Source organism: Diabrotica virgifera, chromosome 3 (genome assembly GCF_917563875.1).
Source record: "Diabrotica virgifera virgifera chromosome 3, PGI_DIABVI_V3a".
NCBI classification, from domain to species: domain Eukaryota; kingdom Metazoa; phylum Arthropoda; class Insecta; order Coleoptera; family Chrysomelidae; genus Diabrotica; species Diabrotica virgifera.
Window position 1 is genome coordinate 98,902,930 of NC_065445.1, and position 26,302 is coordinate 98,929,231.

A 26,302-nucleotide genomic window follows, 5' to 3' on the forward strand; every position below is an offset into this window, starting at 1 on the left:
AAAACCGATGACAAAAACTTAACAGATGAGACATCAAATCTTCAAACATTACTAGAACCAGTTAGAGAATATGTAGAAAGCAAAATGCTATTGTTAAGCTTCGATCAAGTAGTGGATCTATTCGAAAATATACAAGGAGCAAAAGACATAATTAGCGTAACAAAATTATATTCAGAAGACTCTAATGCACTTATGAAGTTTCTATCGGAATTACATCCATATTATACCGACAAAAGAATGAAAACCAAAAGCACCAGATTAATACGAAAACTTAGCAAACACATAGGTTTATTCGCTTTAGTAAAACCTTTTTTGTCGGGAGAAGATTCCGACTTATCTGTAAATTCCTCTAAAGACTATTCCATTTAGCATCCTTCAACCAGGACTCCATTCTTATTAACGAGGTTTCTTCCGATGACCTGAAGTCAGAAATAAAAGATAAAGTGTTAAGTGCGTGGAAAAATAAGTGGAGTGCATCGCAAAATAAACTCAAGGAAATCAAATAATTAGTGAAACCGTGGCCCCAACCAACAACGAATAGACCCGATCAAGTGATAATAACACGTTTGAGGCTGGGACAGAGCAACCTAACACATAAACACCCCTTTACGCGAACTGTGCCGCCTATGTGTGAAAACTGTGAAACAACACTCTCCGTGAAACATATTTTAACTGAGTGCAAAACATATGAAGCAACAAGAAAGAAGAACGCTATCACAAAGAATATAAAGGAAGCCTTAGGAGTCAACATGAAAGTTAAAAACACAATAAGTTTTATCAAAGACTCTGGACTGTATCAATTATTGTAATCTTTACTAAGTTTACCTTTGTTATATTTATTAGATCGCTAATAACCCTGGTGGTTGCAGCGTAAATAAATAAAAAAAAACAAAAAGGGCGAAATAACAACAATGAGAGCGATCAATGATAGGGGCCACTCTGCGAGACAGGATTAGAAACAAAGATCTACGAGCTAAGACCAAAGTCATAGACGTCATTGAAAGAAGCTGTAACTTAAAATGGAAATGGGCTGAACACGTTGCCAGAAAGAAGGATGGAAGATGGACTCGCAAACTAGTTGAATGGAGACCAAGAGCCGATAAACGTAGCAGAGGAAGACCACCAACACGATGGCAAGACGACTTACGAAAGACAACAAAAAACTGGATACAGAAAGAACAAGATAGAACACTTTGGAGACAAACAGGGGAGGCCTATGTCCAGCAGTGGATTGAGAGAGGCTGATGATGAATGATGGTTAGAACGACCTCTAACGGGGAATGATGAAATGAGTGTCGACAACGATCCAAGTGAACTGTTTACCCAGGTACGGAAATACCAAACGAGCGACGCTTAGGAAAATATTCCAACAACGCAACGCAAGGGACCCAATTTCAATTTGAATCAAAACGAAACCGTTTATTTTCATTTTGTTTTACGCCATACTCTGTATTAGAGTACAGAATGATACCGATTCAGATGGGTAAACTCATGATTCTTCTTCTTCTTTTTTTAGTGCCTATTCGTTTCGAATATTGGCGATCATTCTGGCTATAATTATTTTATTAACTGATGCTTTAAATAGATTAGCTGTTGTTGTGGAGAATCATTTCCTCAGGTTCTTTAACCATGATATTCTTCTTCTCCCAATTCCTCGCTTTCCGAATACTTAATCTCCTCATGATTCTAATCTTTGCTATTTTTCTACATAATCTCTCAACAAAGTCAGGCACTTATCATAGCCGTGAACTAGCTATGAAATACCATTGTCATACAATTCTGCCGCCTGGGACTGTAGCTCCGCATCGTCATCAAAGCGCAGCGTTGCAAGCCAGATCTTCATTGCTCGAAACACGTGGTTGTCGCTAGGTGCAAGATCCGGACTATATGGCGGATGAGGAAACACCTCCCATTTGAACATAAAAGACAAGTTCATCAGTCACAATGCTTTTCCGTCCACTTCGTTTTTCATTGTACACATTTTTGAATTTAATGCACCATTGATGCACTCCACCTTCAGTGATCACATAGTTCCCATAAAAAGCACAAATTTCGCGATAAAGTTCAAGTGGTTTATTGTTTTTAGCCAACAAGAACCGTATTATCGCACCTCACAACTGGCGGGGTTTACGATTGCGGCACACATTTCAAACAGCTGTTGTAAAATAACTAGAGAGACAGTGACTTCGCTCTAGCAGGGCTGGACAGCTACTGAACACTGAACTTGACTGAACGAAGGAACGCAACGATGCTAAGATGACCGAGCTAGCCTCATGCCTAGCAGCTACAGATCAAAACGTAATGCAATTTCTGGATAGCCCTCGTATATTGTTAGTTGTCTATAAAGGTAATAATTAATAATCATTACAATCTCTTACCAATTGTAGCTCATCTCGAATTTTATTGAAGTCTACGGGCGATATTACAGTTAAAGGAACTTCACACATGTAATTGCTACGTATTCCTTTATCGACTATGAATACAAAAAAATATTTAATTGTTCCATAAGGACCTTGAAACGAACCCGCTAAATTTGGCGGAAGTCTGATAGAAAATGGATACTCATACTGACCATGGGGTAGTTGACCTAAAATAAAAGGAATTGAATATTATATTCATGAATAAATATCGAAACTATAAAAATTGTTGAATCGTCATTCTAAGTTTTATTTTACTATCCTATAAATAGGACACTGGTAACTATATCGCTATATTGCTGTATCGGTGGTTTGTATCGAAATGCCGTTTTCAGATTTGAATTCAGGAGACAAAACTACATGCGAATACGAATCCAACGGCAGAATGGCTCCAACTATTGCAGGGGCGGGCAACGTACAAACGAACTGACTTTGCTAATTTATAAACCAAAACAAAATTTTCGTTGAAAAATAAGAACTGCTACTTCGAGATATGTGGTATGGTTGTCTTCTCAAAAATTAGGATTTAGTGTTTAACGATATTGGTTTTTAAAATTATTACAAGCATACCTTCATTGGATAATATAACATCAATAGTTACAAAAGTATTTTGCCCTTGATGTGTGACAGTTCTAGTTTCTTTCCTTTTTTTAAACCTGTCGTAATGTCTTTCTGTTGTAGTCCAACAGGTTGCCTCTTCACCACGAAAGGTGCATTTGATCACTAAAAATAAGTTGTTTATTAGTAAGGTATTAGACCAGGGCATTTAATGGGAAATGAATAAATGCATTTACAGTGCATAAAATGCATCCATAACTGCATAAACATGTCAAACTGAGTATATTAAGGGCCAGATTTTGTTACTCGGGGGTTTTTGTGGTCGCTGAACATAAATACACCATCAGAACCGACACCCGGAGCTCCTGCTGGTGCCCAGAGTTACTGGTAACGCACGTCATCTGGAGTTTCGATGGTTTTTACCACTAACAGATTACTCGAGGATTTTTTGGGTCGCTGAATATGAATACGTCATTAGAACGGACCCCAGATCATCGTTTGCCCAGAGTAACGGCTAAGGCACATTATCTTCTGGAATTTCGAGGGTTTTCAGCATTAACACATTAACCGCCACATTAAAATTTTTTGTTTTTGCCTTCAGGCTCCATGTTCAAAATCTCAATGTTAATGTGAATTATATTTAACTCGCTGAGCGGCTGGCCCAAATAAGGCGTGAGTTAAATACAACTCACGTGACGTTCAATGTGTTAAATTGATGCAAACAGACTACTCGGTGGTTTTTGGGATTGCTGAACACGAATACACCATTAGAACAGACTTATATAGGTACCAGATGCTCAGAGAGGAATCTGTTTGCATCAATTTAGTGCCGAAAACCCTTGAAACTCCAGCTGATGTGTCTTAGCACCCTTAGCGGTAACACTGGAAACCAGATACTCCGGGAGTCGGTTCTGTTGGCTGTATTCAGATTCAGCGTCCCCAAAAACCCCCGAGTAACAAAATCTGGCCATTAATAAACTGATTTTGACATGTTTATGCACTTTTGGATGCATTTCATGCACTGTAAATACAACTATGCTTTTTCTCATGAGGATCTTTCAGTGCGTCACAGATTTTCGATTTCTTTCTAACGCATTAAATTGTAGGTGACAGAACATAACGCACGTCGGTGATTACATTTCGGCGGTGACATTTATAACATTTATTCTAGTTGTCAATAGATAGCGCTATAATCGAAAAAAAAAAATTTACTAATTACATAATATATCTACGAATATAATCTGTACAATTTATAGGACTATACAAATCAAAGAAAATATCATTTTATAAATGCAATAAACAGAATTTATTTGTTTTTATGCCAAATTGCAAATAAAATGTGACAACTATCAGATTTAACTAAAATGTCATGTTAGAATAAATGTGTATTATCACGGACTTACCTTTTTTTCTATCATTTGTGACGCACTGAAAAATGCTCATGAAAAGAAGCATATGCATTTTCACCCATTTTTCTATTGTAGACTTTTTCATGACGTCATCCCGAACACAATGCAAAAAGTTGCAAGTTGATTGGTGCTGTATTTAAAAGTAGGTTTATTTTTCTTAAATGCCCAGCTGTGGGAGCACGCCAAAAAGAATTCTATTTTAGTGACGTCACGTTGCCTAGAAACCGTCGATTCTCCCATTATGAAATTCTATTTTGTGACGTCAGCAAAATAGAATTGTATTTGGCGTGCTCTGGGTCCAGGTGCGGGAGCACGCCAAATAGAATTCTATTTTAGTGACGTCACTTGCCTAGCAACCGTCGATTCTCCCATTATAAAATTCTATTTTGTGACGTCAGCAAAACAGAATTGTATTTGGCGTGCTCTGGGCCCTGGGGTGAGAGCACGCCAAATAGAATTCTATTTTGATGACGTCACAAAATCGAATTTCACAATGGGAGAATCGATGGTTGCTAGGCAACGTGACGTCACTAAAATAGAATTCTATTTTGCGTGCTCCCACTACTGGTCTATATTTTTATACGCTATGAGCTCGTAGCTAGAGGGGATAATTAAAAATTCGCGAGTGCCAGTAGTGACAAGTCTGTAAGCTTTTACTGGAAATTTGACATAAATGTCAAAGTGATTAATTTAAAACATTGAAATTAAAAACATTAATAGGAAATAATATTAGTAGGTCAAAGCTGTGGTGTACATTTTTTTCCTTAAAAATATAATTACGTTTTAAATACTGAATTTAAGTTTTTTAATATATCGTAATATGTAATTATAAATTAATCTAAGCGCCATCTACACGATAATTGTGAAAGTATCCGAAGTAAGAAATTAATATTTCATTAATAGCACGTTAAAATGATTAGCAAAATCTTTAAAAAATCGATTACAATTTAATTACTTTTGTGCGTTGTAAATATTAAGCGATAACAATTAAATAATAAATTTAAAAATTACCGGTGAAAGTTGCATAAGTAATCCGCTAGGAGCGACACCAGCGAAACTCAGAGCGTATAACTTATATTATCTATATGTAGCTTTAAGTAGCCACAAAGGCATGATCATTGAAAAGATAGCAAAAAAATACATATTAAAATTTGAGAGCCTCTGTCAGAAATTTAGGAAATAAAAATAAGTTTCCAATATTAATCATTTTTATCTACCTGCTTTGAAAAAATATACGCAACACACATAATAATTATTTTCCTAACTAGTACGGAAAGTGATACTTTCACGCACGAGACTGCCTTTGACCCGAACGACGCGATAGCGGAGTTCGGGCAAGCAGTCGAGTGCGGGGAAGACACTTTCTGCATGAGTTAGGAACAATATTTTTTCTAGGGCCGTACGTTTGGAAAAAAGCCACAAAAAATAGAGTTAGATCAATTTTTATTTAGAAGTGAAAATACACAAATTAATTCTTTGACAAGGTTGTCAAAACCAAACTTTCAATATAATGGGTTACCACGACGACGATATTGGTTTCCATGACGACGATTCAAAACCATTGTAATTGTCTACTGATCTGACTTTTAAATATTTTGTCAAACTAATTTTATTTCATCGAATTATAGCGCTAATTTAATTAAAACATGAACACGATAAGATAAATTTGAAATAAATTAGTAAATAATATCTAAATATTAGTTTATTGCATGTATTATAACATATTATAATGCCATATTACAAGGTATTTTACTTTCCCGCACGCCGTGCGGGAAAGTGCAGCTTTCGGAAACGAAATGCGTGCGTGAAAGTGGCTCTTTTAGCACGACCGTAGAAAAAAATAGTATCGTATGAAAGTAAAATTTTACCATTAAAATCTTCTTGTGCATAAAATTGACAAAAAGCTTTTCCATAAATAGTTGACCCAGGATTATAGATATTTCCACTACTTAGTTCCACTGTACATGTCATGTTTACCTAAAAATTAAAAAAGTGTACTTAATAAAATTTAGTATATTTATACACTTATAAAAATATACATATATCAAAAAAAATTATGCTTTTACTTTAGCCAAAGTAATGAAAATACGATTTCGAACTGTCCAAAAATAACTTAAAATAAATCCAAATGACGAGAACCTATAAATAGCTTCTAGCATTATCAAAAACCGTAAAATGGTTTATCTTGGACGTATTTACTGAAAAGAAAGGATTTTAAACAGTGGCGTAGCTGAAGATTGCGGGCCTCCCCACGACAACTTTTGTGGGCCCCCCCACGACAACTTTTGTGGGCCCCGTATTATAATCATAACGACAACTAATAACAGTATAATTATTAAAATTATTAAAATATGTGTAAATGACAATATTTGGCCTTTCTTTAATAAGTCTTCATTAGTTAGTGTTAATAGATTTTTTGGGAATGGACATGAAAACCTATTATAATGTATCTTAATCCGACAAACCTATTAGTAAGTTGTTGCAATATTATATCTTTTACATTGAAAACATTAACTACAAAACTTTTTTTGCTAAAAGTTATTTTTTCGTCGCAGCTGAGCTCATCGTAAAATTGTTTTATACGTTTTATCCGTTTATTTTTAAATTCCGGTATAATACCCCACTATTCTGCTATTCCTGCTGCTTTCGCTAAAGTTTCGGAAAACGAATTTCTCATTTCTAGAAGATTATCAAGAGTTTTTTCAAAACGTTGAAGGGCAACCCGGGCGACCGTTAACTCTGCCGTTTCAGATTGCAAAAGTGTTGATGTTAGATTAATAATAGCCTGGGAGGTAGTGTCAAATTTGACCGGAGCATTTTAGCATGGCTGGTTTCTTTTTATTTAGGTAGGTGTTCCAAAGCTTATTAACAAATGATGTGTCAGCTGGCCCAAAACCGGGGATTTTAGACAAGAAAAGGTAAAATGTGAAAGTTGATGGACAAACGCTACAACTTAAGGGCCGGTTGTTCGAACGCTAATCAACAATGATTACTATCAAATATTTAATTACTGTCACAACTGTCAATGTCAACTTTGGTTGGGTTGCTAAAAACATAATTGATTATAATAATGAGATTAGTTAATAAATTAACATAACAATTATTAACATAATTAATTAACTAATTTCATAATTGTAATCAATAATTATGTTTTTAGCAACTAAATTAAAGCCGACATTGACAGTTGTGACAGTAATTAAATATTTGATATTGATCATTGAACAACCGGCCCTAAGGGCCGTTTGTTCGAACGCTAATCAACAATGATCACTATCAAATATTTAATTACTGTCACAACTGGCAATGTCTACTTTGGGTTGCTGAAAACATAATTGATTATAATTATGAAATTACTTAATCAATTATGTTAATAATTGTTATGTAAATTGATTAACTAATCTCATAATTATAATGAATTATGTTTTCAGCAACCCAATAAAAGTTGACATTGACAGTTTTGGTGACAGTAATTAAATATTTGATAGTGATCATTGTTGATTAGCGTTCGAACAACCGGCCCTAAATGTCATGTATTTATACGCTGTGAGCTCGTACGTAGAAGGGATATTTACAAATTCGCGAGCGCCAATAGTGACAAGTCTGTAAACGATTACTGGAAATTTGACATAAATGTCAAAGTGATTAATTTAAAATTAAAATTAAAAACATTAATTATAAAAAGTATTAGTTTGTCAAAGCTGTGTTATATATTTTACCTTAAATATACAATACGTTTTAAATACTGAATTTAAGTTTTTTTAATGTTCCATAATATCTAATTATAAATTAATATATTAATCTTACCGCCATCTACACGATAATTGTGAAAGTATCCGAAGTAAGAAATCCATATTTTATCAATAGAACGTCAAAATGATTAGCAATATCTTAAAAAAATCGATTATAATTTAATTACCTTTTTGCGTTGTAAATATTAAGCGATAACAATTAAATAATAAATTTAAAAATTACCAGTGAAAGTTGATTAGTAATCCGCCAGGAGCGACACCAGCGAAGCTCACAGCGTATATACGTTACTCAGAACATTTGATAGCCTTGCTTACTTGGCTCCTACCTTTCACTCAGGAGATCCAGGTTCAATCCCGCAAAAATAATTATTTTTATAATACCACGTTTTTATTATTTATACGAGACAATATAAAAAAATCTGTTTGTCTTTTATAGAATCGAAAACTATGCATTTTTGGTCATAATATTATGATTGATCTTAATAAGCAAATTTGTTGTATATGAACCTCTGAAGGTTCCTGAGTTGGTAAGACCAACAATCTAAGTGGAAAGGGAGACATTATTTGTTATTTTTTGGACAAACTGTTTTTTCTTAATTTTATATGTTGTAGAACCGAAAGATACAATCCTAAATTTTCACTTTTCTCTCACCAATCTAAATATTTCCATATTCTCTATAATACATAAAAATGAATGTTTGTCTGTACCTATGTCCCTTATAGAATCGTAAACTATGCATTTGGTAGAAAAAAGTATAGTTACGCAATATTTTTTAGTAGTTTTTGGCTTTCTGGTAATTTTTAGGTATTAAACTTTCAAACATTATTTAGTTTTAAGGTGGTACGAAGTTTGCCGGGTCAGCTAGTTAATAATAAAAAAATATTGGACTAGTGTGGCAAAGATTAAAAAGTATAAATCAATAATTTATGAATTTTAGATTGTAATGAAAAAGCGTTAGCTGCATCATGTACGTTGCAAAAAATGTTAGCTGGCTAAGTGGACATGCCGTGGTTATTATAAAAATAACTATTTTTCAAAATAAAATGTCGATTTAAAAAACAAAAAGAATTTTCCGTGCCAGGATTTGAACCCGGATCTCCTGAGTGAAAGGTAGGAGCCAAGTAAGCAAGTCTATCAAATGTTCTGAGTAACGTATATAAATACTTGACATGTAAGGTGTAGCGTTTGTCCATCAACTTTCATATTTTACCTTTTCTTGTCTAAAATCCCCGGTTTTGGGCCAGCTGACACATCATTTTTTAATAAGCTTTGGAACACCTACCTAAATAAAAAGAAAACAGCCATGCTAAAATGCTCCGGTCAAATTTGACACTACCTCCCTGGCTATAAGGTTATTAAGAGGAAAGGAACATTTTGACGCCTGTCAAAATTTTCAATGTATTTTGAATGTTTAAGTTTTCGAATCCTGAGAAAACTAATCAGTATTTTTGAAAAATTTAAACGCAGAATGAAAGACCACTTTATTACCGAGGGCCGAAAGTCCCTTAGAATGAATTAAAAGTTTCATTTGAATGAGATATTTGAAATTAAAAATCACATTAAATTTTCTCTTAGTTTTCACCCCTATAACTTATTAAAATAAACATTATAGAAGTTTTCAGGGACTATCGGCCCTCTGTAATAACGTAATCTTTCATTCTGCGTTTAAATTTTTCAAAATTACTTATTAGTTTTCTTAGGATTCGAAAAAAATGAATACCATTTAAATAGCATTGAAGCCGAAAGTTCGTACCCATCCCCGTAACGACAAATTCAAAATTATTTATATGCTGTAATAACGCATTAACTTATAATTTTTCATCGTTTTTTAGATAGCAATGACATTTTCGTTAAAGATTTCATTACTTGTCAAAAAGCTCGACGTAAAGCCATAACAGCATCATGTCTGGATGACCACCGGGTTTCACATAACCTTTTAAGTGTTGGCAAGTAATAGTACATCCTATCTTTTAATACTTGCACTAAAAAATCATAATCTTTTAATTATATCCTAAAAAAACCAACTCCTGTACACCAGCAACGGCATCATTCAACACTAGGTTCAGGTTGTGTACGGAAAGGTGCTTTGATTGTATAAATTTTAAAATTTCATTTACAACTTTGGTCTAACATGCGAATAAATCCCAAAAACTTTCAACAACTTCTGCTTTAGAAGATAAATTATTTTCATCACAAGTTACATACCGGAAAATAAAACTAAGATGATCGTGTTTCGAAATATCTTGAGTGGTATCAAGAATTATTGAACAAAAACAATTTTTTTTATTTAATCAATTTGTTTTCAGTGTCTTGAGCCAGCAAATTTATAACTTCGTTTTGTATTTGGGGGCCCAAGTAATTTGTTTTTTTTTTTTTAGTTATTGTTTTTATCGATTAATTTAGCTAAAACAGGATCATACTTAGCTAGTAAAAGAACCACCGACAAAAAATTACCTTTTTGGAATTCACTTTCATCTAAACTACCAACATGTTCACGAAAGTACGAAACGCTAAATTGCACCCGAAAACAGTAAGAGTTACGTTAATTACCCGCTTCATTATTTCTTCCAAATTCCCTATTTTGATGCTTATTAGGAAAATATGTTTTGGTCCCCAATTCAAAAATAGTAGAAGTATTAAGCTTGAAGGCTTTAAGAAGCCTCTCCTAACGTCGGGGACCCCCGCCTTGCGGGCCTGTCAGCTACGCCACTGATTTTAAACATTGTGTGTCAGCAGAATTGACTTATAGTATGGTGCAGAAACTATTAATATTTACTAAAAAATCTCTAGATAAAATCAGAGTAATTCAGCCAGCCATCGGACGGTCTAGGTTGGAATTAAGTGATAATAAGGTTCCAAATGTCATATATAAGAGCCAAAACACAGTATATTGCTAAAAAATCAGTAGGGTTAGTAGGCTCTCGATTTTGACGGTTCCAATTTTGCAATCCACTCCTGAGACAAAATTTTGAATCACGGCAAATGTGTGACGATCAGGACAAATCACGGCAAACGTAGTATGCCGTTTGATGCCGTTAACTGTCATTCAACTGCGCAAAAAACTAAAATTTTTGATGAATTCGGTGACATTTCACCAAAAGAGAACAAAGGATTTTTCGCGGAGTGACTCTTCTGATTGTACTGATTCTTTAGCATTATACTGTTGGCAGAACAGGGAGTACATTTGCTGTGAAAAGGAGAGCACATAATAGGGCTTTTCATCGAGTGTCATTTGTTTCGAGCTTCTGTCATATAGTATGTTGTATAATCTGTTTATTTCAGCGCACAACATTTCAGCGAACATCTAAATATAAACGATATTGAAGGAGGTTACAACATAGGAAATCAACAAAATCTACATCATCAACTAGACACTGAAGACCCAACAAGAGAAGAAGTGTCAAATGCCATCCTAAAATTCAAAAACAACAAAGCCCCAGGAATCGACGAAATCTGTTCGGAAATGTTTAAAAAAGGTGGTGATCAACTTTTTTCAGCAATCCATAAACTGATAGTTCTTATATGGCAGAATGAATTGGTACCAGAAGAGTGGCTAAAGGAAGTAATATGTCCGTTGCATAAAAAAGGTGATCAACTGGATTGTAAGAACTATAGGGGCATTACTTTGTTAGCATCTGCATATAAAATCTTCGGCAAGGTATTGTTTGAAAGACTTAAACATTTTACAAAGGACATTGTAGGTCAATACCAATGCGGATTTACTGCTGGAAAGTCAACTATACATCAAATTCAAGCACATGGGCAGATTTTAGAAAAGTCACTAGAATATAACATAGATACCCATTATCTCTTCGTCGACTTCTAAACAGCCTATGCCAGTGTTAAAAGAAGCGCATTATATATTGCAATGATAGACTTTGGGATCCCTCTCAAGTTAGTTCAGTTGACCCAACTAACAATGAAAAACGTAAGCTCGTGCGTTAGAATTCAAGGAGAAAACTCTACGTTCTTTGACGTTAATAATGGTCTAAGACAGGGAGACGCGCTGGCGTGTCTCCTCTTTAATATTGCCTTGGAAAAGGCAGTCAGAAAATTAAATATTAGAATGAATGGAACTATTTTTAATAGATCGACGCAAATTATCGCATTCGCTGACGATATACCTATAGTGGGCAGAAGTTTGAGAGACATGGTGCAGTGTTTTACAAGGCTTGCGGACGCGGCAAGTGAATTAGGACTTGTGGTAAACGAGGAAAAAACCAAATACATGTTGGTTTTTAAAAACTCCCGAAATATCCAACAGAGAATTCAAATTAACAATCACACCTTTGAGTAAGTCAAGGAATTCACATATCTTGGATCGCTAGTAAACTCAATAAACACGACAAGCCATGAAATAAAAAGACGCATATCAATAGCAAACAGAACTGTTCACGGTCTCCATAAACATTTAAAAAATAAAAACAAAACGTGCAGTAAAGCTCAATAGATACAAGACCTTAATAAGACCGGTTTTGATATATGAAGCTGAAACGTGGACCCTATCTCAAAGTGATGAAAGACTTCTTGGTATTTTTGAGAGAAAAATTCTTAGAAAGATTTTTGGGGCAGTAAATGAAAATGGGCTATGACGTCGAAGATACAACTCTGAACTGTATCAGTTATACACCGATCCAGATATTCAGTCCATATATACACTCGTTAAAGTGCAGAGACTTAGATGAGCTGGACACATTGCTAGGATGTCAGACCACAAATACACTAAAAGATTAACATTTTCAAAACCAGAGGGTACAAGAAGTAGAGGACGACCACAAAGAAGATGGATTGATGATGTTGAAGAAGACCCAAAAATTCTAGGGATCAGAAGATGGAGGGAAGTTTCCAGGAATCGACAGGAGTGGCGACTTCTTTGTGAGCAGGCCAAGATCCACAACGGATTGTCGAGCCACTTATGATGATGATGATGATGACTCTACTGATTGTACTGATTCTTTAGCATTATACTGTTGGCAGAACAGGTAGTCATTTGCTGTGAAAGGAGAGCACATAATAGGGCTTTTCATCGATTGTCATTTGTTTCGAGCTTCTGTCATATAATATGTTGTATAATCTGTTTATACGAATATTATATACAGATTATACAACATATGACAGAAGCTCGAAACAAATGACTGTTGTTGAAAAGCCCTATAAAGTGAAATTGGGCCAAACATTTGGCGAGAATGAGTGACACTATGACACAAGTCAATGTTCTGAACTTTTGTGAACCATTGTATTTTAATAACCGAAAAATGGTAAAGTCGATTCGCTTTTCTGAGACACAACTGTCTAGTGACGTTAGTAATTTCTTTTTTGGGAAGTTCAGTTGTTAGACGTGACTGGAAATTATTACACAACCAAACATACCTGTTCTTAGCCAATATTATTAATAGTAAACATACATAAATAACATAAACCTTACGCCAATTAATAATTATTTATTTAAACCATTATAATGTATTGATAGCAAATGAGAAAATTATTTATTGTACAAAATAAAAATATTTTGTAGAAATAAACTCCATGAGATTAGTATACACTCCCACTATTTCTAATAATTCTTCTTTTTTTTTTTAATGAAATATTAAGTTGATTTGAGCAGTTAATAGTGTGAAGTAGCAATTTTTGTGTTGTATGTTTTCTATTCCGAATGTGTCAAAGTGAATCTCGGCAGAGCGAATTCAGATGTGCTTTGCCCCGAATTGTTAACACTATAGTGAAAGATGGAAAATATGTAGATTCTTTGTGTTTCCAAAGGATCTGGTTGAAAAGAAGAGGTGGATTTCATTCTTAAGGTAAGAAAATATAATGAAGAAAAATAACTTAATTTCTCGCCCGTGGGGGACGGCTTACAAATTATGCCACCATGAGAAGCACTGTCGAATTGTCTAACCGCTCCATGTCAACCCTCCCAGCGGATAGAGTGGTGTCCTCCTTTCTATCCTATCATTTCAGGCATACAGAGATAGGGCTATATAACTCCGAAATGGTGGACTGAGATTTGAGATCAATAGATTCAACTGATCAATGAAGTCGAGAGCACTCGATAGGTACTACTGAGAGAATCCTATGTTCAGAGTGGGCGCTATAGGCTGTATATATATATATATATATATATATATATATATATATATATATATATATATATATATATATATATATATATATATATTGTTTCGATTCTACTTATTGATATCTACTTTGATTGGACTAGCTCAATTTAATAAATTTATCTCAGGGTTTTACATCATCCAATCACAGAAATGCAAAACCAATACTCAGAAAAAACTCATGGAAAAATAAAATTAAAAAAAATAAAATATAACCGTATATTAAAGAAAAATTAATTATACCAAATAATTCAAACACAAATGTTTAATAATAGAATAAACTGTGAAAACAGACAATCTATGAATCTAGAAATGCTTGTGCAAAATAATGGAAACAATTCTGAAAAATACCGCAAATTATTTTGAAATCAAAATTACCCAGTATGAATACAAATTAAATTATAACTAGTAAACAAAAGTCAATTTAAAAATCACGAAAAGGTTTCTGTGAAAGTTTATGTCAATTTAAAAATCACGAAAAAGTTTATGTCCCATTTCACTTGAGTCTCCACATAGAGGTCGATGCAACCAAAGAAAACCAAAAGTGTGGCAAACAGAGACTATTGACGGAGAGAACAATGTATTTTGGATACCTTAGTACAGCTGCTTTCACTTGACATTTAATTTTCTTTTGACTTCCAAAAATAACATTTTTACTTTGTGCTTTTTATATACGGGCACCTATAAGGCTTTTTAATTTACGAAGACCGACACTTGTTACTCATTCTTCAACAGTACCTTCTATTTCAGCTCTCTAAAACACACCCTCACTCTCGTTCTTTTCTTGTCAACAAAAAAAATCTGACATCCTTCAAACTATATCCTCCCTTCAGTTCCATTCGTCCAAACAAATATCCTTAGGTACTACGTCATATATCAATGCCTCCAAACGCTTTTGCCGCTAATTGTTCTTAGAAACACTGTCTATTGAATGTAACCGCACTGTTAACATGATAAACGCATTTGTCCAAAATTCATAGAATTATTTTAACATTATAAAAAAAAAACTTATATCTTACAACACAATACTGGGTAATTGAAATCGGTATCTATTTTACAGGGTGAATGAAAAAATTAAATATTAAAAAAAAAACTATTTTAACGTAATATAAATTATCATACAATTAGATAATTAGATTTTCTTCTTTTTCCTCTCTGCTTTTCTTTATCTATGACAACTTCCCCGACCTTGGGTATGAATAAAAATCGAGATTGAAAAGAAAAGAATTTTTTTCAGACCCAAATTACTCAAGTAAACTGTACATAAATTCCAATTACGGACTCCTAGATAAATACTTATGCCCCCATTACTTTGTTTCATAATGACTACTAGATTTATGTGTTGTGAATGGCATCTTTCAATTATTTTATCCCTCAACCTGTTATCTATTTCATGACCTACATATTTTCTATATTTACACGGATTAGAATATGTCTTCGAGCAGAAATTAGATAAGTTTTTCCTTTTGATTGTGTGTTCGTATTTTGTCGTTACTCTATTTTCAGTTTTGATTTCTCCCGCATGTTCTGCCAATAATTTTTTTAAGTCATGCGCCATTTCTTCTCCACAGACTATTATTGATGTCTCTTCTTCCTTTTCGCAATTCCTTGATTTTATACACATATTGAACTCAACTTTGTTCTCATTCTCCTCCGATTCTTCTTCTCCAAAAACTACAGTTTCTTCCTCATCCAATATTTCAACTTCTTTTTTTGTCATGTTTGTACACACCATTTTCGGCGCAGTACTGACATTTAAATTTTCTTCTTCCTCTTCTTTCTCTTCAGGTCCTACAATTGTGTCCACCTGTATCGGTGTTACACTTCTTTTCTTCCTATTTCTTCTCCTCCTCTTCTTCCCCTCTTTTCTTTCATCGGTGTACATCGTTTGCGATGCCACACTTCTCATTTTATTAGATTTAAAATTTGTTGTTAAAACATTTACTTCATTTCCTGTGTCCTCTTCTTCCTTCTCCTCTTTATTTTCATCTTGCTTGTTAGTCATTGATGTACACACCTTATTCGGCGCTGTACTAACTTCATGTTCATCTTCTGTTTCCTTTAAACCTTCTTCCAGTATGTCCTCTCCAAATTTTATATAGTTGTTTTCAAAATTAATTTCCGTTCCATACTTATCCAATTCATCCATTCCAATGACAATATAAGGACATTCCATGTCCTCAATTATAAAACAATTTATCAAATATTCTCTATTTTTAAATCTCAATGTCAAACCAATAGCCTCATTCGTAGTCGAAATCTTTTTTGAATTAGCACTCACTAACCTTATTCGAGAAATATTATACTTTTGAGAATTTAGTCCTAAATCCTTTATCAATTGTTTATTAACTAATGATACCTCTGAACCATTTTCCAAAAGGATATCCAACTTTTTATTTTTAATATACCCCTGTACCATAACCAAATTATTGCGCCCGTATTCAACCTTTTTTTTTGCTAAAGTGATAAATTCCCTAGGGTGAGTATATATTCCTGAATTTGATTTTATCCCTGTTTTTAGTGAGTGCTCTCCCGAAAAGACGGCCCTGCTCTATTGCTTTCTACTTTCACATTGTCTATTTCTTGGTGTCCTTGTTCATCTTCTCCTTCTCTGATTAAACTTAGATTGTTTATTTCTCTGTTTTGTTCTCTTCCTTGTCCATTGTGGTTGTTATATTGGTTTCCTCTGTTAAAATTTTCCCTTCCTGTATTTGGCTGACATGGTTGACTGTTATAATTTCTCCCATTGTTTTGTAATCTATTTTGCTGATATCCATTTCTATTCTGCTCATATCTATTTTGATGAAAATTGTTTGTATATCTTTGTCCTTCGTTATCCCTATATCCATTGTATCGGTATGTATTTTCATTACGAGACGGTCTGTAGTTTTGTGTTCGGTTTGTTTGGTTGTTCCCATTGTTTGCAGTTTGCCTACGTGTCCTTTCTTTTCCTCGAGCCTCTCTTACAACTAAGAACTGGCATAAACTGTCCATGTCCCTATATCCTTGCAAGGTGACATAGTCTTCCATTGTATTGTCAAAATGTCTTGCTATCAATTCAACTAGCTGTTCTTCCGAATAATTATAATTTAAATATTGCCCACTAGCGTATACTTGTAATGCATATTTCTCTTCGGACATTCCTAGTTTTTCATCATATTTCCCATTTTGTAGTTCACTATTCACGACCATCTGTTTCTCTTTTCCCCAATAATATCTCAAAAATTTTCTTTCAAATTCTTCCCAATCTTGTAACTCATTTTGCTTACTCTCGAACCATAATGCTGCTCCATCCTTAAAATGATTCCTTATCATATCCTTAACCTCTTCATATCCTTGTTTTTTATTTTTAAGCATCCTAATAAACGGGACTGGGTGCTGTTTCTTTATATCCCCGCCAAATTGGACCTTATTTTCTGCTCCATTGTGTATAATTACTTGTCTTCTTTCTCCAGTATTATGTTGTGTTTTTACTTCCAATAGTTTCTTATCCATTTTTTTAAATCTATCCTCTATTTCCTCTTCTCTACCTTCTACATGTTTCTCCAAATTATGTAGTTTCTTGGTAAGTTTTTCTAAATTTTGGCTAATTTCCTTTGTTTTCTGCTCTACTTCATGTTTAATCTGCTGTAAATACATTTGTACCTCCTTTTTATGCTGTTCTAGTCTCTGCTCCATTTGTTTAAAACCTAGATCTTGTCGTTTACTGTTTTCGTCTATAAGTTTTTCTATTCTTGCTGCTTGTTTTTTACTGTTTTCTTCCTGTCTTTGACTGTTTTCTTCCTGTATCTGTAGCATTTGTAATATCCTATCCATTGTTGACATTTCTGTGGTACTCTCCTTGATTGTTGTTTCTGTAATACTAATTTCTTCGTCTACATTTTCTATTCCTTCCTCGCTATAACGTTCTTCTGTTTCCTTTTGTTTTTTGTTGAGTCTTGTCTCCATTTTCTTTCCTTTTTCTGGACTTAACAATGTGAACGTACAAACCAACCGAACTATTAACTTTGCCTATTCCACAAGAATGTTGATCAAATAAAAATATCTAGTTATGTAAAAAAATTGTTCCAAGATTATTCAAAGCGAAAAAGGTTTGAATAATAAAAATCAAAAATACTTTGTCTAAATTTGGCAGAGAGAAAAAAAAAATTAGAAAATCCTGTAAGAATGTATATATTTTCCAGTACACTTTGTCTGGGTATTGGTGTTTCTGCTTTTGCCTCACACGCTTGGGCGACAATATTGTTTCGATTCTACTTATTGATATCTACTTTGATTGGACTAGCTCAATTTAATAAATTTATCTCAGGGTTTTACATCATCCAATCACAGAAATGCAAAACCAATACTTAGAAAAAACTCATGGAAAAATAAAATTAAAAAAAATAAAATATAACCGTATATTAAAGAAAAATTAATTATACCAAATAATTCAAACACAAATGTTTAATAATAGAATAAACTGTGAAAACAGACAATCTATGAATCTAGAAATGCTTGTGCAAAATAATGGAAACAATTCTGAAAAATACCGCAAATTATTTTGAAATCAAAATTACCCAGTATGAATACAAATTAAATTATAACTAGTAAACAAAAGTCAATTTAAAAATCACGAAAAGGTTTCTGTGAAAGTTTATGTCAATTTAAAAATCACGAAAAAGTTTATGTCCCATTTCACTTAAGTCTCCACATAGAGGTCGATGCAACCAAAGAAAACCAAAAGTGTGGCAAACAGAGACTATTGACGGAGAGAACAATGTATTTTGGATACCTTAGTACAGCTGCTTTCACTTGACATTTAATTTTCTTTTGACTTCCAAAAATAACATTTTTACTTTGTGCTTTTTATATACGGGCACCTATAAGGCTTTTTAATTTACGAAGACCGACACTTGTTACTCATTCTTCAACAGTACCTTCTATTTCAGCTCTCTAAAACACACCCTCACTCTCGTTCTTTTCTTGTCAACAAAAAAAAATCTGACATCCTTCAAACTATATCCTCCCTTCAGTTCCATTCGTCCAAACAAATATCCTTACTACGTCATATATCAATGCCTCCAAACGCTTTTGCCGCTAATTGTTCTTAGAAACACTGTCTATTGAATGTAACCGCACTGTTAACATGATAAACGCATTTGTCCAAAATTCATAGAATTATTTTAACATTATAAAAAAAAAACTTATATCTTACAACACAATACTGGGTAATTGAAATCGGTATCTATTTTACAGGGTGAATGAAAAAATTAAATATTAAAAAAAAACTATTTTAACGTAATATAAATTATCATACAATTAGATAATTAGATTTTCTTCTTTTTCCTCTCTGCTTTTCTTTATCTATGACAATATATATATATATATATATATATATATATATATATATATATATATATATATATATATATATATATGGATTTCTACGGCTGTCGCCGCCTCTCCATACCCAGCTTCCAATTTTTTCTATCGTAACACATATCTTCATCTAATTGCCTCGAATCCATTGCCTCCTGAATATTGTCCCTCCAGCTTCTCCGTGGTCGTCCTCTTCTTTTTCTCTCCGGTGGGACCCACTCTAATATTTTTCTCGGCCAGCGAGTCTCATTCATTATGTTAACGTGACCGAACCATGTCAGCTGTCTCTTTTCAATATCGTCTATTATAGTTTTTTCCACCTTCATACGTTCTCTAATTGTTTCATTTCTTACATGTTCTAATCTCGAAACCTGACAACTTCTTCTCAAAAAGTCCATTTCTGTAGTAAGTAGCTTCTTTTTATTTCTTGCACTTATGTCCCAAACTTCTGCACCGTAGATTGTAGCGCTCTTCATTAAACTTTCATATATTCTTCTCTTTGTTTCCTGATATCTTTGTCCCATAAAATTGAATTGAGGGATCTAGTGATGCTTCTACCTTTATTGATCCTGTATTGTATTTCATCTTCACTATTTCCTCGTTTGTTAAATATAGCTCCCAAATATTTGCATTGTTTCACACCAACAATATGTCCTTGTTCCAATGGTAGGTTTTCAATGTCTTCGTTTCCCACTATGAAGTATTCCGACTTATCCATATTTATTACTAATCCTGCCTGTTGGTAATGCTCATTTAGCTTCCGCATCATATAGCTTAAGTCATCTGATCTTGGGCTATAACAACTTGGTCGTCCGCAAAGTATAATGTAAATAGGGAGTCGTCTCCCACTTTCAGTCCCATCGGTTTTACTCCTTAATTTTGCCCACCTCTGTAAGGATTGGTCAAGGTATATTTTAAAGAGAGTGGGAGATAGACAACATCCTTGTCGGAGGCCTTTTGAAGTATTAAATGCATCAGTGAAATTTTTGCCGTTTTTGATTCTGGTGTTAGTTGTCTCATACAACATTCTAATTGCTTGTATGAGTTTTTCATCGATACCGATGTCTTTCATTGAATTCCATAGTTCTATTATGGGGACACTATCATAGGCTTTTTCTAGGTCGATAAGAGCGATGTGGGTTTCCTGATTTCTTTGTATTCTTTTTTCTAGTGCTATTTTTAAAGTGAAGAGATTGTCTACCGTTGAACGTCCCGCACGAAAACCAGCTTGTTCTTCAGCTTGCTTTCCTTGAATTTCTTGTTCTATTTCATTTCTTAATAGCCTGGAGTATAATCTTCCAATGGTGCTGATGACTGCGATTCCCCTATAGTTTTTGGGGTTATTTTTAGGTCCCTTCTTATGTATGGGAGTAATATGTGATGTTAGCCATTCATCTGGTACTTTTTCTCCATTCAGGCATCTTTCGAAAAGATTTTTAAGCATATCCCATAGTTTGGGTGTCCATATTTTATTAATTCAGGATTAATTCCTCCAGCTCTGGGTGCTTTCCGGGATTTCATAGTTTTAATAGTTTCTTCCACTTTGGTTTTATCTAGTTCTATTTCGTGTTCACTCTGTATATCATTCTCTTTTTCTTGTATTCTTGTTATGTATTGTGGTCGTTTTTCTACCAATAATTCCTTAAAATGTTGTTCCCACTCGGCATCAGATATACTCTTAATTGTGTGCCCACCTTTATGTGATGTTCTGCCATTCTTTATCATCTTCCATGCTTCTGAACTCCTAGTTTCTCCTAATTGTTGATCTATGTATTCACATTTTTTGATCCAGGTTGCGTTTTTTCTTTTAATCACTTCTCTTTTTACTTCTCTATTTAGGTCCCTGTTTTGTTGTTGAATCTCAACGTTTTCCTGATTTTGTAGACGTTGTAGGTGAAGTTGTTTTTTCTTCTCTATTTTCTTCTCGATATCTGTATCCCACCATTCTGGTTTCTTTCCGTTTTCTAAGTTTCCTAGTTCTTCTTGTGCTGCTTGTTTTATGCATGTTTTTATGTGATTATATTCTTCTTCGGTTGTTCTTTGTTCTTGACTTAGTTTCTGTTCAAGTCTGTTACGGTACAGATATTGTGTACTTTCATGTTGTAAGCTGTTAATATTATATTTTTCTATTTCTGGATCATATGAATTCCTTTTGTGTTCTTTTTCTTCGGAGTTATTTTGTTTGGGTATAAATGGAACATAAATTTTACCGATTACTAAGCAGTGGTCTGATCCGCAATAAGCCCCTCTGAAAGCTCTAACATCCTGGATGCTAAATTTTGCATTTTGTCTCGAGATAGGCTCTGTAATGATGATTATTATAGTTTATTATTAAACATACCTAATCTCACTTACGTTGGTTAAACCAATAACTCTTCTTCTTCTTCTTCTACTTGTTGTAGATCTGTCGATCTCTTAATTTCGACGTTGAAGTATTTCTTGAGAGGTAGACTGCCAGCTATATCTCCATGTTTTTGGTGGTCTCCCCGGTGGACGCTTGCCAGCTGGTTTTCCTTCTAGCGCAATTCTTGGTAGTCTGTGCTCCTCCATTCTTTTACATGACTGAACCATTCTCTTCGTCTTTGCCTACCCCATCTTACTACATCTTGCACGCCACATTGTTCCCTGATGTTGTTTCGTATTCTATCCCTTCTTGTCTTCCCTGCTATTGCCCTTAGTGTCTTCATTTCGGCTGTTCGGCTTTTGGTTTTATTGGTGTCTTCTCTTGATTGAATGCCATAGGTCATAACAGGTCTGATGTAAGTTTTATAAATTCTAACTTTGCTGTCCATTCTCATACTTATATGGGTTATTCCAGACCACATCTCTCAAACATCCGGACATGAATGCGGCCTTGTTTATTTGTCCTCTTAGGTCTCTGACTGGGTCATGATAACTTGATAAGTCTACACCTAGATATTTGAACTGGTTTAGCTGTTCTATGTCTTTCCCATCTACCACGAGCTTGCATCTAATTGGATCTTTCGCAATGGCAATGCTTTTTTTTCTGCGTTTATACGTTCATGTTGAGTCGTCGACATGCTTGGTAGAATCGACAAAGTTGTCTTTGTAGAGGTCATCGTCATCCTCTGCAATCAGGGCTGCATCATCCGCATAGCACACTATACTGATTCTACTGTGACCTAGTCTGTATCCTAGTTGTAGCGATTTAAACTAATATTTCAAATTTTAAAATCTGCATTTTAAAAAAATATTTGATATTAATTGCTACACGCAATAGATATTATACAAAAATAGGAATATTGATATGCAAAAAAGACGAGAAAAGAGTACCTACTTAAAAGAATATAAATTAAATAAAACGCTGAATGGGTACCGTTTTAAAATATATTGTTCCGCCCATGTAACATTGCATGCAATGCAACATCAACACAATAATAATAATTATTAATGATGCTTACCTTGTAATTTCCTTATATTGTTATTGTAACTCACTTCTCACTTAAACTATTACTTCTTAGTTATTCTCTGACGAATTGTCAGTATTTTATGCCCTTTATCAGAACTTGTACATTCCTATGTATGTATTAGTGATGTAACGAATGTCGTTTTTTGAACATTCGCGAATACGAATGCGAATGCGAATATCTAATAACGGCATTCGCGAATGCGGATGCGAATGCGAATGTTCAGTTTTTTTAAATTTGTTTCTATTTTTGAAATGTTTTCTAAATTTATAATGAGAAGTTAATTGATATTTAGTGTAAATCAATCTGAATCTTAAGCTTTATTACATTATACCAAATAATAAAACAACGTGAAGCCTGATAATCTGATCATACGATGTTAAGTTACCTTTTTTTAATAAAAAAAGATGAGAAAGAGAATATATTTTGATTTTATTAATCTCACGTTATTTTCAAATTATTTTTTTTCTGATATTCATATTCGCAAAACATTCGCACAAATTTTGCGAATGCGAACGCGAATGCGAATATGCAAAAAGATGCGGATATTCGCGAATGCGAATGCGAATACGAATATTCGTTACATCACTTAGTATGTATTCTATTATAATCAACCTTACCCGAAAATTCTGAAGCGATGAAGCGATATAGGGATTAGCAATGTCAATGAATTTTTTTCGGGTTGGGTTTGAGTTGGCCCGGTTGGCGTCGCTATCGCTACAACCTTGAATTGCATAATTTTCGTAAATTGAATTTATTGAACATCCAGTCTAGAGCTATAACAAGGACAAACAGATATATCAAAAATCAAAAGACAGTGGTGTAGCACGCTTCGTAGCATGTTCGTTTTATAATCTTTATTTTGAATAAATACTTCAAACACGAAATAATAGTACATTATTTGACGGTTTTTGCTATAAATTTTAAAGAACCGCTTAGATTGACATGCAATTTGGCATACGCATAGCCAAGATGTCCGGAGTTTCACCCCTTCTCGAGGGTGAAAAAATATACGTCCAAAATAAGTCCGGAATTCGATAAACTGACTAATTGTAAGCAACTTTTGTTGTATAGGGTTTTTTCACTAAGTCAATAATATTCGAGTTATTTGCGAGTGAATATGTTCATTTTTTAACAAAACAAGCACGTTTTTAGACATTTTTTCGCAAATAATTCAAAAAGTAAGTATTTTGTAAAAAAACATTCTTAGCAGAAATATAGCCTGTAAAAGTGTTATTAAGGCATCCTGACAATCTATTTGCTTTTTGTACTTGATTTCTCACTTCTTTGTCCGGGTCTCTGTGACTTGACAATGTAATCCCAAGGTATTTTACTTCAATACTGATACCATCAATTTCTATTTAACATCTGATTGGTTCTTTACAGATTACTATTGTTTTAGTTTTCTGAGAGAACTTAAATGATGAAAACTAAAACAATAGTAATCAGTAAAGAACCAATCAGTATTAAACAAGTAATAGAAATAAAATACCTTGCAAGTACATTGTCAAGCTACTGAGACCTGGACAAAGAAGTGAGAAATCAAGTACAAAATGCAACTAGACTGGTAGGGTGTCTTAATAACACTATATGGCGAAACCGACATATTAACACTGCGATGAAGTCAATAATTTATAAAGTCAGTGTACAACCAATATGACATATTGCATAAGAAACAAGACCCTATACAGTATACAGCCACAACACAAAGACTACTGGAAAGGTGACTACTAGAGATGAGAATACTGAGAAGAATTACAGGAAATATGCTGAGAGATCGAAAGAGGAGTAAAGACATTAGAAGAAAATGTAACGTACAATGTATAAACAAATGGACATTAAATAGAAGAAAAAAGAACAACCACATAGCAGAATAGAGGGACACGTGTGGTCAAAATAACAAGAAATAAATCACCAATTGGTAGAAGAAGTATCGGCCGATCAAGCAAAAGATGGAGTGACAATCTTCCATAGAGGTTATTAATGTGCCAATGAAGAAGCAGAATTGCTTAGAAAGAGGAATAAGAAGATATTGGATGAAGAAAATATTTTAATTCCTTGGCAACAGCCTGTCAAAATTATGTTGTCTTTAAATGTAGGTATTATCACTGTATTTTTTATTTTCAAAATTATAAAGGCATGCCAAACAAGTTCTATAAATTTTTTGTCGCTCAAATTTATCTCAACAACTTCGACTAAACCACTATGTAAATATATTCCCCCTATCCATACCCTACCCTACCTGACAACCACACCTTGTTGCAGAAAAAAATACGTGACTGAACCGCGAGGTAATAGAGGGTGAAAAAATATACGTCCAAAATAAGTCCGGAATTCGATAAACTGACTAATTATAAGCAACTTTTGTTGTATAGGGTGTTTTCACTAAGTCAATAATATTCGAGTTATTTGCGAGTGAATATGTTCATTTTTTAACAAAACAAGCACGTTTTTAGACATTTTTCGCAAATAATTCAAAAAGTAAGTATTTTGTAAAAAAAATATTCTTAGCAGAAATATACCCATAGACCAAGTAGAAGCAGAGTTATAGCTAAAGAAAAATAGGTTCATATTCGCCAAATTCCAAATAGAATATTTCAACGTGAAATATCCAAAAAATGAATCACTTTTTGGAGAATACTCATTACAAGTTCTTTAAAGAGTAAAAAGCTTTATTTCTGCTTGGAATTATAAAAAAAAGATTCTAGCATGAAATGTAAGCAATTTTGTTACGTTCAAAATACAGTTGGTCCATTTTGTTTTGGAAAAAAAAGAAATCGGGAAAATCACCCTTAAAGTCCCTTTTGTTTTGGCAAAAAAAAAAGAAATCGGGAAAATCACCCTTAATTAGCAACTTAAATAAAATTAATCGTTACCGCTTCACAAGTTGCTTTATTTATGTTGTGTTTATATGATATGATGGTTTCATCGACTCAACGTGCTTATTTTTGAAAAAAATTGGTTTTAAAGTAAAATTAAAAAAAAAATTATTTTGAAAAAAATGTTTTTTTTAAATAACTTAAAAATGATTAGAGGTAGGTACCAAAAATCTCAAACGATAAAAAGTCGGCATTCATTTTCTGAATATCTTATATTTTTTTGTTTTTCTGTAAGACAAAGATTGGTTAAGATTTGGTGTTTCTAAATTTGCATACACTCTTGATTAGTGACTCGTTGAAGACCTTTCAACTAAAGCCCTTTCAAAAAAAAGCAATACATACATCAATAAAGCATCCAACTTTATTTTGAGCGTAACTTACTTACTT

At 33.6% G+C, this 26,302-nt stretch overlaps 1 protein-coding gene across 7 annotated transcripts in view; it reads right to left on the minus strand.

Annotated features, from left to right (window-relative positions):
* The window catches only part of LOC114334667 (arrestin domain-containing protein 2), a 56,075-nt gene extending 32,353 nt beyond the window's left edge, over positions 1-23,722 (minus strand). For 3 of the 7 annotated variants that reach the window (XM_050645334.1, XM_050645335.1, XM_050645329.1), the window contains exons 1-4: positions 6,451-6,564; positions 6,253-6,361; positions 2,988-3,140; positions 2,379-2,587 (exon numbers count right to left, since the gene is read on the minus strand). In XM_050645334.1, coding sequence (XP_050501291.1) covers positions 2,379-2,587; positions 2,988-3,140; positions 6,253-6,361; positions 6,451-6,543 — 564 coding nt within the window. In that variant the 5' untranslated portion in view covers positions 6,544-6,564. Of the gene's footprint in view, positions 1-2,378; positions 2,588-2,987; positions 3,141-6,252; positions 6,362-6,450; positions 6,565-23,030; positions 23,155-23,628 lie in introns of those variants that run through there. The other 4 variants (XM_050645331.1, XM_050645336.1, XM_050645330.1 and 1 more) reach the window with 4 other exon arrangements.
* Between the last annotated feature and the right edge of the window lie 2,580 nt (positions 23,723-26,302).